Source organism: Dendropsophus ebraccatus, chromosome 5 (genome assembly GCF_027789765.1).
Source record: "Dendropsophus ebraccatus isolate aDenEbr1 chromosome 5, aDenEbr1.pat, whole genome shotgun sequence".
Lineage (NCBI taxonomy): Eukaryota > Metazoa > Chordata > Amphibia > Anura > Hylidae > Dendropsophus > Dendropsophus ebraccatus.
In genome coordinates this window covers 39,396,035-39,411,070 of record NC_091458.1, presented here as the reverse complement: position 1 = coordinate 39,411,070, position 15,036 = coordinate 39,396,035, and the positions used below count along the sequence as shown (strand labels likewise).

The following is a 15,036-nucleotide window of genomic DNA, read 5'->3' as shown; positions in this document are numbered from 1 at the left end:
TTTACACGTACGATTATCGTTCGAATTCGATCGTTATTGTGCAAATTTGCGCAATAATCGTTCCGTGTAAACAGCATTAGCTGCAGCCACTAGCATCTGTGATTCACCAAAAATTGTAGGCTGCACCTAGTCCATGCTGCAGTTATTAGAACCACAAGTGCTAGCCACAGCCGCTAATAATGCATGTAATAGCCCCCTCAGTCATGCTGATCTACAGAAGGCATTGTAGTAAATTAGACGCCTTCAGAACACAGGAGGTGGTAGATTCTCAGGCTGTTTCTTGACTATTTTTGTATCTGCCCCCTGTGCTTTACATTGAAGCTTTATATAAACACGCTACATAAAAACCATAACCAATATGCTACACTCTGAGCCAGACGTCTGTGCATGGAGACCGGACTGCTTTGATATTATTCTATCTATAATGAGAAGGTACAACTAAATGACCAATGAGAAGAATGACTAACCGTTTCCTTGCTGCACTTACACAGAGCCAATTGAGACGTATAATGGTACAATAAAGGTTATCAATTATATAGGAAACTAAATTGCTTAGGATATTGTAAGTCTTAGACCCCTTATTGTTTTGGGGGTTCTTTACCAATATAATAAAAAAAAAAAGGATTCTAACTTCCACTGCGGCACAGCCATAGATTTTATTAGCTCCTAAGTCCATGGTCAGTGCGGGTACAAAACCAGAAAGAGCTACAGCGGCACGATGTGTAATGGCCACTTATGTGGCAGCACAGTTTACACACAGCGTTGGTTATAGAAGAGGATACCTCCCATAAGGCTGGTGCTACACAGCAATTTTGTCTATGACACCATTCTACCATGGTGCGACTAGGGTAACTGAATGGGGTCATTTAGTGTGGGTGCAGCACCCTATTCAGTTACCTTAGCATGGACTTTTTTTGTTGTTGTTGTCACGCTGCTCTGGTCAAGGAGCTCGAGCTTTACAACTTACACCACAACTTGCACCAATACGTTATTCATTCAATATATAAAATCTGAAATAATTTATAGCCTAGGTGCTCGGATATACAGAGCTGTAAAGTAGCCATGGGCATGAGGCCAGACTTGTTTCCCTCAGTGATCTTGCCATGTGATTCAAGCTAGTAAGAAACTGCATGTGGGTCATGTGACTTGTTCCTGTGTATTATTAGGCATCAGAGGCTTTATTACAGTGCAGGTGTATTCTGCATTTCTAGTATCACACCTAAATGTGCAGATAAACAAGGGTAGTGTCTAAATCCCATACAGCAAAGGGACCTCACTGGGTGCGCACACACAGCTCCCAGGCAAGCCCCGCCCCAGCCAGATTTAATTGGCTGCTCCACTCCGGGCTTCCTATCAGTTAAAATCAGCCCCTGCCGGACCCCCGACCCTAATCCGAGCGTTTAGTATTAGGGTTAGGGTTGGGGGTCGGATTAGGGTTACGTCCCACTGATTCTCATGTCTAACCCTTCCCACAGCCCCAACCCTAACCCTAACCCTCCTGATTAGCACCAACCCCGAGGGTTAGGGTTGTTGTGTGGGAAGGGGATAGTTAGATGATTTTAGTAACCCTAATCCGACCCCCAACCCTAACCCTAATACTAAACGCTCGGATTAGGCTCGGGGGTCCGGCAGGGTCTGATTTTAACTGATAGGAAGCCCGGAGTGGAGCAGCCAATGAAATCCGGCCCGGGCGGGGCTTGCCTGGGAGCTGTGTGCGCACACCCAGTGAGGTCCCTTTGCAGTATGGGATTTAGTCACTACCGATAAACAAGTGTCAACATTTTCATAGTAGTGCATACCGGTAACGTACTGGTGGTAAGGTGACTGAAAAAAAACAAACAATCAAAACATTCTGGTGCTATAACATTACACCAATAACCAGGGTGTATAAAAAAAAAAATCAGTGAGGAATAATATGTGCAATATCTGAAATACAAAAGACTCTTCCTACTTTATAGAATTTGTAAAAAGAGGACTGGTAAAAAGAGGACTGGTCTGAAGTTGGATGTTGCCCTGTGCAGAACATCCTATGGCGTACCATATAGTGCCCAAATAATACCATTATATGGTGTACAGGTAAATATACCATATAGTGCTTAAATAAATTGACCAGGGAGAAAAAGCTGTGTCCTCCTGTGTAGGTCCATGCAGTGAGAGATCGGGGGTGCCTCTTGTCAGGTGTTGACACCAGCATACACCACTGAGGCCAGTCCTGTGCAAAATGATCACTTCTACCATACAAACAGCATGTTGTACACCTTAAAGGGAAACTGGGACATCTTTTCTATTTGCCAAACTACTCATATCTACGTGGCTACATAGCTATGTAAGCAATGAGACTATCAATATCTTTATTGTAGCTGTCCAAGGCTGCAACCATCTAAACAAATGGCTGTGGCACCTCTGTGGGTCAGAGTTGTGACTCAGTTCTCTGGCCACACCTCTATGGCACTTCAGAGCATTTTTTTAGGTGATTGTAACTTCAGATAACTACAATAAGGGTATGAAAAGACTCACAGCCTACATAGCTCTGTAGCTGTGTAAGCAGTTTGGGGCATCTTTTCCAGCTGACACTTTCCCTTTAAATATGTTAATGAGGTTCTATAGTGTTAGGGCCCTATTCCACCGGACGATTATCGTTAGCATAATCGCTAACGATTAACGATCTCAAACGACCGCTATTGCGAAAGACCTGAAAACGTTCACTCATTTCCATGGAACGATAATCGTTACTTATGATCGTAATTGCGATCGTTTCTTCTTCCGTATTTCTTCGCTATTGCGTTCGTATCTATTGCGAACGACTGAACGACGTCTTATTCAATGCGAACGATTTGCGAACGTTTTGCGAACGAGCAACGATAAAAATAGGTCCAGGTCTTATAAAGCGATCAACGATTTCTCGTTCGGTCGTTAATCGTTACTGCATTTCAACCGAACGATTATCGTTTAGATTCGAACGATTTAACGATAATCTGAACGATAATCGTCCAGTGGAATAGGGCCCTTACTGTATAGGTGTGTGCTCACATCACATAGGGCCACATTTGACCTTGTACAAAAAAAATACTTTCATGTCTCTAAGTTCTGACATTTAGGGCCCTATTCCACCAAACGATTATCGTTTGCATATCATTAACGATTAACGATCGCAAACGACCACTATTGCGAAAGACCTGAAAACGTTCACTCATTTCCATTGAACGATAATCGTTACTTATGATCGTAATTGCGATAGTTTTTTCTTCGCTATTTATTCGCTATTGCATTCGTATCTATTGCGAACGACCGAACGATGTCTTATTCAACGCGAACGATTTGCGAACGAGCAACGATAAAAATAGGTCCAGGTCTTTTAAAGCGATCAACGATTTCTCGTTCGGTCGTTAATCGTTAACTGCATTTCAACCGAACGATTATCGTTTAGATTCGAATGATTTAACGATAATCTGAACGATAATCGTCCAGTGGAATAGGGCCCTTATTCTTACACCCCTAAAACAAGGCCACGGATTACAATTGTCCTGGATGTTAGCAGGCCTAAATATTGCTTCAAGAGACCAGCAACTATTTTAGGCTAAAGGACGTATTACAACAATTATCGTCCGTTGCGGCCCATTATCGTTTGGTGTAATATTGCATGTTAAAAGAACACAATCAGCTTTCAAGTCCACTGACTTCATTGGGCCACCTGGACGAACTAAGGATCGTCTGGACAGCCCTTTCTGCTTCTCCCCGCTCGATGAGGAGGAAGCAAGCGCTGACCTAACAGGTTGATGCTTGCTTCTAGAGATGATCGAACAGCAGAAAATCTTAGGTTCTATCGAACTCAAACCTTGCCGAACCTTCCACGTTTGATTCCCGATGCCTTCCCAGTCCGTGGGGAAGGAGGAGACAGCCCGGGTACTGCCTGGAATTTGGGGATACAGCTGATTACCTAGGATTTTCTGCTGTTTAATCATCTCTATTTGCTTCCTCCTCACATGGTGCCCTGTAAAATGGCCTTGAACCTATCAAACCCCACTAAAATGAAATTTCTAATTTTATACAGAAAATTCTCAATTTACATTTTCACTAATTTATAGATTATAGACCATTAGACTAATAATTGATAGATTTTTCTTTATCTTAAAATGAATGTTGGCTAGGTTTGCTTTGCTGGAGTGCCTCTTATGCCTGACACAATAGACTTATGTATAGAATAGACAATGTACCTCAGTCATCGCCTCTTGATGCATACAAAGTGGGTTTCCTAATGTTGTGTATATAAATCTTTAAAAGGAAAAATCACTTTGTAAGATTATTTTGTATTTTTCTATCCAATTTGTTTTATCAAATGTACATTCCAATCAATCATTCCTTATAAACCAAGTTACAGATTTACATTTTGTAGAACTTTTGTTCTCTTCGCTCCAGGTCTACACATGCCGCCCTCCCTTCTTCTTTATTAGGTTGGATTTTACAGAGAATAATTTTTATAAATATATGTACAGTTTTATTAAACATATTAAGCATATATAAAGACTCAGCCTCTTATTCACCATATATTACACTTCAGGGTTTCTTTCTTTTCCTGCTCAGTTGTCTCTGGTAAGGCGTCTCACTCACTTCTTGAGTGTTCTGGGCTCCCTCACTGATGTCGGAGGTTGTCTTCTTCTGAATGTCTGACGCTGCCCCTTCCTGTCCAGTGGTCACCTTGCTGCCTCCATCCATCCCTAATATTAGGGCTTGCGTATTAATCATGGCCAGCTCCTCATCGGCAACAAACCCTCCTTCTAGTTTGCTTGGGGTACAAGAGTTGTTTAGCTTGCTCTTTGCACTTATACCATGTTCTTTGTGTACACTCCGAGGCGGACGAAATGCCCTTTGCAATGAAGGAGACGGTAATGCCTGCACTGCATTTAGAGGTGCGGGGGATGGTATTCGACAAAGATAATCCAAACCTCTCATTATTTTGCAAGTCTTTGGGTCCATTTCATTACTTGTGCTAAAAACTGTATTATTACTGTCAGGCGTTGACATGTGTTTCATTTGGGGGGGATTGATTTTTGACAGCGGTGTCTAAATGTAAAAAAAAAAAAAATACATGTGAAGGTAAAAAATACGAGGATAACTCATTGCCAAATAAGTAGGGAACTGTACCTGTCAAGTTTTAGAAACCTTTTAGGCCCCCTTCACAAGACCATGGCTGTTTTTATGGTCAGGAAACAGAGACCAGAACCATTAGTGTTGCCTGACCATAAAAACACAGTCGGGGGGGGGGGGGGGGGGGGGGGTAAACATACTCACCTGCTGCACGGCTGCAGCGATGCTCCTGGCCAGCTTCTCCCTCTGTCTTTTGGCTCAGCAAATGCATGAGTGACATCACTCGCATAATGCTGCCTCCCGCCAAGACAATGATTGACAAGAACGGGAGCCCTGCCAAACACAGCGCTGCATTTAATTGTATGCACTACTGATTAGGAGTTGGATTTCCCAATAAGAAATACGGATAGATTTTTCTGAGGAGGTGCATGTTTTTAGGCCAAAAATGTATGTTATAAGGGGAAAAGGGGAAAAAAAGCTAAACAAGTCTGTATTCAGCAAATTCATCCGAGTATGCCATCTTGATAAATTTGCTACCTCCACCTGCAGCATGAATAGTAAAGATGGTCTTGTCTTGTTTGCAAGGTGATGTGCATTTATAATAAACACATATTCTACTTCCTATAGAAGACTATCACGTTTCCCCCAGACTCTATAATGTGTGACTGTCACCACAATTACGGGTTTTCCCCTGGGATGCATCATTCACTCATTTTGTTGTGTGAGAAATATGGCAAAAAACTCTACAAATTCAAAGAAATAGCGAAAGCTTAAACTTACGGAGCATCTGCTTCCAGCAGCTACATGCGAGTGTGGGTCCACCCCACAGCGTGCCAAGGACACTCTCTCCAGTGGGTTTTGCGTTTCCAGGATGTTCATCAGTTTATTCTCCATTTCTTTGCAAAATTCTGGAACAGACTGAGCATATCCTGTCTTTACTATAATATCTAGCCAAGTGGCAATGGATAGATCACATGGCTATTGTAGTGTATGTGCCAGCACATAATGCTATAATGTTTCCAACACAAAGTGGCCAAACTATGTATATACATATACAGTACAAATAGGATTATCTATACAATATTGGGTTCTCTTTGTACCCTCCAATCTTTAGTTACCTGTATGGACTGTCGACATTTTTGAATAGCTTTTAGTAGATGATGCTCTTTAGGATTTGCTGCAATAAAGCACAGATCCCCAGCAAACAGTACAGGAACTCCAGACGTGTACTCTGACCTCCAGCGTAGGTTAGCAGCAGCGATGTATGTGCCCGGTCTGATGAGCTCTTCCAGGGCCAGTTGTCCGATATCTGTATAGAACTTTAGGGCCACAATATGATACGTCTCATCTGACAAGTAAACCATTGGGGCAGCACCTACAGGGTTTAGTAGACAGTAGTTGTATTTAGCATCAAGGAGACAACAAAATATGGCGACATTTCGGTACTTCAGTTATTGCTGTTTTTTAAGGGATTTTTTAAATTTTTGAAAGCTCTTTATAAAACACTAAGGCAGACGCAATTTATAAAGTTTAACTATGGAGTGAATAAGAAGAAACATGAAGACTGGTGAGCAGCTGAATGCATCTGATCAGAATCAGGTCTTCTGCTGTACAGACAGAGGACATCACCACCAAAGGCTGAAACCTTCAACAACTCACTCTCCAGGCTTCTGCTTTCAGGACCCCATAACCTCAAAGGAGAAGTCCAGTGAAAATTATTATTATTAAGTATTGTATTGCCCTCCAAAAGTTATACAAATCACCAATATACACTTATTATGGGAAATGCACATAAAGTGCTTTTTTCCCTGCACTTACTACTGCATCAAGGCTTCACTTCCTGGATAATATGGTGATGTCACTTCCTGGATAACATGGTGATGTCACTTCCTGGATAACATGGTGATGTCCTGACTCCCAGAGCTGTGCGGGCTGTGGCTGCTGGAGAGGATGATGGTAGAGGGATGCTCAGTGCCCCTCCAGTGCCCTGTGTTCCTCAGTGTCCTCCTGCCATCATCCTCTCCAGCAGCCACAGCCCACACAGCTCTGGGAGTCGGGTTGTGACATCACCATGTTATCCAGGAAGTGACATCACCATGTTATCCAGGAAGTGACATCACCATGTTATCCAGGAAGTGAAGCCTTGATGCAGTAGTAAGTGCAGGGAAAAAAACACTTTATAAGCATTTCCCGTAATAAGTGTATATTGGTGATTTGTATAACATTTGGGGGGCAATACAATACTTTCATAAAAAATTTCACCTGACTTCTCCTTTAAGGATAAATTTACACATCACCTAATATTTGTGGAATTATCGGTTGCACAATCTGCATTGAATTTCCTCAGTAAGTACAGTACAATGTTAGTGGATGGGGTTTTAGCAAACCTTATTCATTCTCACTGAACTTCCGGACTTGGGGAATGCTACAGGCGTCCTTGCAATTACTGAAGTCCAAAGCATTTCTGCAACAATCAGCGATGTCCATTGCAAAATTCCACAACAGAGCAACCAAATCCTTACATAACATAATTATATTGCAGATTTTAGGTAGGATCTACTGCAGGGATGGGGAACCATTAAGGCATCCAGCTGTTGTAAAACTGCAATTCCCATCATACCCGGACAGCCAAAGCTTTTGGGAAATTTAGTTTTGCAACAGCTGGAAGGCCGCAGGTTCCCCATCCCTGATCCACTGGATGTATGTGACGTGTTAATGTAATCTAAAGCCTTCACTAGCTTGCATAGTGATGGCTACAAACTGGGTTACAGTTCTTAAGGTTTTCTTTTCTGTTAATTTAGGGTTTGCAAATTGTAGATTGTGTTTGACATAGCATACATTCACCACAGAGGATGCAAATACACGATTAAATAAAAAACACGAGGAACACCTCTTTTTAAAGTTCTATTTCTATGGGATTATACCTGGTTTTAGCTGGGTGGAGATCACCAATCCCACAACATCCACTTCTCCATATGCGGCCGTGAAATGAAGCTCCTGGAACTGACTGAACCCAGTCACTTGCCTCTCAGTGTAGATCTGCTTGAGGACGTCCTGGATGGGCTAATAATAAACATTGTCCAGTGACTATATATGCTGGATATATTCCCCCAGCAATGGCTCACGCCCATCTCTTCTTACCTGCAGCTGCTGGAACTGCGTCTTCTTGGTGGCGGTCAGCTGCACCGCGGCCATGTCCGATTTTCCTTTAGATTGAGAAGCTGCTAGCTGATAGATTCTGAACCGTCCTCCTTCCTTTAGCAGTGACACCACGTCAGGTAATGGCCGCCATATGTTCAATATGTAGGCTGCAAAAGGGATATGAAATAAAAAGTATGTCCATGTGTCAACTGTCTCTTTCCGAAGTTTAGGGTGCACTGCCTGTAGATTTCCCAGGTCCTTTACCATCTGCACTGTTCAGTCATTTAGAGAGAGCTACAGAACGGGAGAATAAAGGAAAAGGGATGATGACTGAAGGGTCCCTCCATATGTAACGGATTATTAACCGTGGCATCCAAATGTTTAAACAGCTGGGACCAGAGCTCTCTTTGCTGTTACAGGGAAGTGTAATGTGTAACTCAGAGCTATGTGTGGAGCAGGCTCAGCTCCTGGGTGTGCTCAGCTTTGATCCTGTTCCATACTCCCCACCAATAAGTCAAATGTTGGGATTGGTAAAACACTTATGGTAATAGTTGATTAGTTATCATCTATTACGGCATGAACATGGCGGTCCTCCCTCTGGGTATGGAATAAAAAAAAAGTAAAGAAACCGAACCTGAGCTCGAGTCAGGGTCTTTGTAATCCACAATCCGTATCTTCCATACAGGAGTGACGTCCCTTCGTGTAGTGCTACCAGCTTCTTGTTCCGAGGATTCAATGGCTTTCCTGAATTCAGCCTGGATCTGAGCGTGCCTCTTATCATTTAGTGTTTGCCTGTAGTGATTCAGGGCCCTTAGCTGATCATTGCTAAGACAGGACTGGAAAGGTGGAAACATCAGTTACTCAGTAAGTGTTAGGAAGTCATTTCATCAAACCTGATCCATTATTTAAAGTGGATCTGTCACTACAACTGGTTGTCGTAGTGTCTAAATCTGACGGCTGCAGCAAAAAACAGCACAAAAAAAAAATTGGTTCTATTTATTCTTATGTTGTATGTTCTAAGCCACCACATTGCAGAATGTCACTGCTAAGAAGAGCATAGTTTACTGTGTTACTCTATACAATAATTAATAAAAAAAAAAACCTGTGTCTGGTGAATAGGGCCCTATAGATAAGCTTAACACCAAAGTAAGGGTGCTTTTAGACTGACTGATCTTTGGCCGTCCCTGGCCGCAAAAAGTGCTGATAGGAAGATCGGTGCTCATCTGCAGTGCCTTTACATGGCTGGTAAACAATTTATATGCCTGCTTATATTTTCGTAAAAGTACTGCCGTTGTTGCAATCAGAAACATATATGTTGCTTTGCCTTCTATGGAATCCCGGTCAGAGCGTACACACATAGTATACCCTACGGCTGGGACCTCTCGCGGCGCTGTAGAAAACTGACATGTCACTTTTCTGCGGCCGCTATTCAGTGAATAGCGGCCGCAGAAAACCCTGTCAGTGCACACTATGGAGCAAGTGGCTCCGGCCGCACACTCCATTGTGTGCAGTTGGGTTTCTGATGTAGGCGCGCACAGATAAGCCCGCATCAAAACTCTGCGGTCCTAAATTATCTTTTCAGAGACCGTCCGGGTCACGGAACAGTTGGTCTCATACGAGGTCTGAAGATGGCCTTAAGGTAGATGATCTGACCACTTATGAAATATATTTCTAGAAAACATAAGGGAAAAGACGCTGAGTCGACCCCATATTCATGTACTGAGACATGACTCTGCATATGCTTAGATTTGCCATACTACCCTCTAATGGCAGATGCTTCTCAGTAGGTGTACTGCACCTGAGCTATTGACAGAGTTATTAAATAGCTAAAAGAAAGTGCCCATACTTCATAATACAAGGGCAGGTTAAAATACTTAAAGAAACTCTATGTCACAATAATTCTTACCTCAAGGTAGCTGGGGTCGGGCTCATTCTGAAGGGCCTCGTAGAGCTCTGCACCATCCTGGAGAGCGCGGATCTGGGCTTCACTTAAAGACAGTCGTCTCGGTCTTATTTTTACATCACAAACTACAAAAGTGTATATATATGTGTATTAGGCTACAATTGCTTATTCTGATAAAAGGCCAAATAATATCATATTCATATACTTTAGTGGGGAGACATTCACTATAAACAATATAAACGACAAACTACAGGCACTAAACCTATCACTTATCCAAACAAAACTGAACGTCATGCAGAATCTTGTCACAGTTTTATTTCATAGGGGGGGTTCACACGTACAGGACCCGCAGCAGATTTGATGGCCCATATTTGAAACTGTAGATCTGCTTTGAATCTGCAACTTTAAATCTGCTGCTGATCCTGTACGTAAGGGAAAACCTCTTTACAAACACTGTTCGTTCCTGCCCACATCGTAGACAGAGATCCCTCCGCCCAGACGGCCATCTAGGAGTGGAGTCTATCAGACAAGTGTCTCTCAGTCTGGCGCATCTACATACTATGCAGTCAGCTGTTCACATCAGCAGGAGCCATGCAATAGCTGCATTATGCTTTAACATTCTTACCTTGCTGCTTTTCATATTCTGCCTGTATCTTAACATATAAGACTTCCAGACTCTTCTGTTTCTTAGCTGAGTGTTTTTCTGCCTCCCTTTCCTCAGCACGTTCATTGCGAAACACATATGTCCCATTGCCCATTTTTTCCATCCACTGGGTAAGAAGAAACATAGATGTGCATTTCACAATGGTTAAAAAAACAAAGAGGCTTTGTCTTAAGAGTGTCAGGATCAAAAACAGGCTATGCCCCCCCAGAGAAGTAAAAGCAGCCAGACCCACCCAGATCAGTGTCCTATGGCATCTCCTATAGCAGGGGTCCTCAACTGGCGGACCACAGAGGCCAGCTGTCCGGACCCCTGCTGCACTCTGCACAGTAACTATGAGCGCACTGACAGAGAGGGAGCCATTGGCTCCCTCCCTGTCAGTCACTCTTGTGGCCGCAGCGGTGACGTCCCTGGAGTGCCGGCGCCACGACAAAGGGAATGGAGGCCTCTTGTGACCGCTGCAGTGTGGTCACGAGGGGAAGAGAAGAGGAGACGTTCGGACCAAGGTGAGTGTGTTTTTTTTAATGTTATATGCCATATGGGAGGGGGAGCACAGGGGAGCTATTTACTACTGGGTAGCACAAAGCAGGGGTCTATATACTACTCGGGGAGTGCACAGGGGGACTATATACTACTGGGGGAGCGCACAAGGGGCTATATACTACTGGGGAGCGCACAGGGGGCTATACTACTGGGGCAGCGTACAAGGGGACTATATACTACTGGGGAAGCGCACAGGGGGATTATATACTACTGGGGAAGTGCACAGGGGGACTATTTACTACTGGGGGAGCGCACAGGGGGACTGTATAAGAGCTGGTGAGAGAGAAAAAATGCCACTAATAAGCATCAATTCTGTATGTAAATAGTTCAACAACATTTGTGAAAAGTTAACAAAACAACACGTTTACTACTGATGTTCAGCTCGGACCTTCACCTCACCAATAGACCCCGGTAAGTGGACCTTTTTACTAAAAGTTGTTGAGTACCCTTGTCCTATAGATTTATTAGAAAACACCAATTTGGGACAATAAGTAAAAGGAATGATTCAATAGGCAGGTCTTAGTATAATGTGGTGGACTACAGCCAGTAGGGTCTGGAAATCATCCAAGAATAGACCTGTGTAGCAATGAGATAGGACTAAAAACAAAGCAATGTGTATCTCTAGGGAAAGAAAGTGACAATCTATTAGTAAGCCAGAAAAACCGAACGACACATTCAGATTCAATGTGGGGTCTGGAACAGGAGACATCCCGCAGCCAGTAGTAATCCATAGTAATACATAGTAATAGTAATTTATGCACTTCTTATACAATACACTGATCAGGTGCTAAGTACTGATGCCTCTGCAGCTGTAATGTGTGCCCACCTGCAGCTGTAATGTATGCCCACCTGCAGCCGTAATGTATGCCCACCTGCAGCTGTTATGTGTGCCCACCTGCAGGTTGTAATGTATGCCCACCTGCAGCTGTAATGTGTGCCCACCTGCAGCTGTAATGTGTGCCCACCTGCAGCTGTAATGTGTGCCCACCTGCAGCTGTAATGTGTGCCCACCTGCAGCTGTAATGTGTGCCCACCTGCAGCTGTAATGTGTGCCCACCTGCAGCTGTAATGTGTGCCCACCTGCAGCTGTAATGTGTGCCCACCTGCAGCTGTAATGTGTGCCCACCTGCAGCTGTTATGTGTGCCCACCTGCAGCTGTAATGTGTGCCCACCTGCAGCTGTAATGTGTGCCCACCTGCAGCGAGGGGTACAAATTGTCACAGCAGTGTACACAGTATATTGGGCTCTGTTCACTATGGCATAATGGTTTCCCTTATAACAAAAATCAGAATGCCAGACACATCGGACAACCCCAATGACTTATAATGGAGTCCATTGGGCTTCCCTGTTTTTCCCATAATCCACTGCATTCTGATCTTTTTCTCCTCATTAAATGTAACAAAACTACAGACATAGCAGAGCCTGTTGGCAGTGTGAATAAAGCCTTACATGGTGTCCAGCTTTTGAGAATGCCTTGGAGCTTTTTTTTTATTTTTTTTTTATAGCTAAATACAGTCTAAGGGGAAGTATATATTGATGTAGGTTAATTATGGTGCACTATAAGGTAAGCAAAACAGACTGAAAAGCTACACATTTAGTAACCACAAAAGCTTTCTACATAGATTTTGATGGATTTGTTAAGGACAGCAGGTGGGAGCTGGGTCAGGAAGTTGGTGTATTGTGGCTGTATTCCCGTGTTTCCATCAGGATATAAATAACAACATAAAACAATTAGAAGAAAGTTCAGGGCAGTTCATACCTGCATGGGGTAAATCCTTTGTATAAGAACATCAATACACCCCACTACACCACCATCAGCCAAGAGGGAGGATAGACGGAGACAGAAAGGTCTGGGATCATGAAAATATCCCAGTCTGGCAAACCAGCGAGCCGGCCGAGTGCTGTTTCCTGCAATCTGGAAACAAGTGATATATCTACATTCATATTTTACAGCTACTGAATGCATCATTCTTTTCTTTAAAGGGATTATCCCACTATCCCCATTCTTTTAAACATGATGGATTACCCTCTGGATAGATCATCAATGAAAGGCTATGTTCACACAAGGTAAACTAGTCCGCCTTTTCTATTTAAAAAGACGTCCATTATTTCCACAAATTAATTGACTACAAGGCAATGCATTGAAGTCAATGGAACGACGGATGTCCAATGCACACAGTGTATAAAATGACGGACGCTGTCTGTGCGGAACTCAAAATAATGATCATGTCAATTATTTTCGGACGTCTTTTGCAAACAGCAGACATTATTCTTTAGTGGTTCACACACAGGTTTTTTTTTTTCACCGTCCTTACTCTGTTTTAATATTAAATTTAATGGACTTTTCAATTAAAGACACACCCAAAGGCCAATGAGCCCACCTAAACTAGAATAGTGTACCGACAGCCGTCATTGCACTGACTGGCGGCCAAACAGAGAAATGATGGACGTTATTTTAAACTCAAAAGGACGGATGTCATTTTTTCTTTTCAAAAACAGAGAGGAAAACAACGTTGTGTGAACATGAGAGTGGCAAGGGTCTGCTCACAAGTGCCATGGCCCCTTCATATAGCTAATGGGTAGGGCAGCTGGTAGCCAGACCCTGGGTGATCTAACAACATATAACCTGGGAGATCCGGAGAACTTTTCCTTTCAGTGATGAAAAGCAAACCTCAAATAGCAATGTGGCCTCTTGCTGTCATAACCACCTAATGACAAACCTCACATCAATGAGGAAACAGAAGCAGCGACCTCACTGTGCAGGTAACTGCAGGTGGACCCATTCACTTCAGCAGAGCTGTGCTATAGTATCCCCAAATAGCAACAACCCACCAAGAGAAGGGCAAAGAAGAGAAAGCACTGAATCCCCACAGCAGCTTTTTCTGGCTCAGGACTGGAGAGAATTCTGCACCCCCCACCGATTATAAAGTAATGGCACATCCTCACCATATACAATCACTTTATGGGAGTGGAATACCTCTTTAATATATATATAATTTATTTATAATATTCTTCCCGGAATGTCCCAGCAACAAGAATTATGAATACTAGACTACTGATAAATTATTATCATTATAAGATATACAGTACATGGTCTACTACCTTTAGCATAAGAGACTCCGGAGCCTCAAGGGGTGTGCATGCATCTTCTGAGCCCACCAGTTCTGCTCCATGTACTATTATCTTCTGCCCTATGAATAGGCGTCCTTTCTTCAGCAGAGATGTGAGTGCGGGGTCCAGTAGAGCCTTGATACCATACCAGCCATCAGTCACCTCAATGACTGCAGATGTCTGCTTCATCTCATTGGTTTCACTGTTTCCCAGTGTAAGGATATTAGAAATGCACAGAACCAGCGTCTTGGCTGATGTGTCATCTCTCTCCATTATTTTTCTGACAGCTGATCGCTGGCATTTATTAATTTCCACATCATATCTGAGAAGAAGACAATTTTATTGCCATTTAATGCTGCAATACCATCAATTTACAATCTGGTTTATGAGATATTTAGCTTCCATGAAGGTGAATGTGTGCTGGACTGTCAATATCAATGCGTCTATCAAATGATAACTACAAAAGGTAAAACACAGGCTTAAAGGGAACCAATCACTTAAAAAACGTCTGTTATGTTATGGGAATGTGCTGTAGCAGCACCCAGCACACTTCCCAAACATGCTTTTACACCCCTCCTCCCTGCAATGTACA

At 43.0% G+C, this 15,036-nt stretch overlaps 1 protein-coding gene across 3 annotated transcripts in view; it reads right to left on the bottom strand.

Annotated features, from left to right (window-relative positions):
• Positions 1–4,326: 4,326 nt before the first annotated feature.
• The window catches only part of BRCA2 (BRCA2 DNA repair associated), a 39,959-nt gene continuing 29,249 nt past the window's right edge, over positions 4,327–15,036 (bottom strand). For 2 of the 3 annotated variants that reach the window (XM_069969895.1, XM_069969896.1), the window contains 10 exons: positions 14,436–14,766; positions 13,093–13,248; positions 10,755–10,899; positions 10,133–10,254; positions 8,861–9,062; positions 8,227–8,393; positions 8,010–8,148; positions 6,204–6,460; positions 5,866–6,003; positions 4,327–5,061 (listed from right to left, as the gene is read on the bottom strand). In XM_069969895.1, the coding sequence (XP_069825996.1) occupies positions 4,555–5,061; positions 5,866–6,003; positions 6,204–6,460; positions 8,010–8,148; positions 8,227–8,393; positions 8,861–9,062; positions 10,133–10,254; positions 10,755–10,899; positions 13,093–13,248; positions 14,436–14,766 (2,164 nt within the window). In that variant the 3' untranslated portion in view covers positions 4,327–4,554. Of the gene's footprint in view, positions 5,062–5,865; positions 6,004–6,203; positions 6,461–8,009; positions 8,149–8,226; positions 8,394–8,860; positions 9,063–10,132; positions 10,255–10,754; positions 10,900–13,092; positions 13,249–14,435; positions 14,767–15,036 lie in introns of those variants that run through there. The other variant, XM_069969897.1, reaches the window with a different exon arrangement.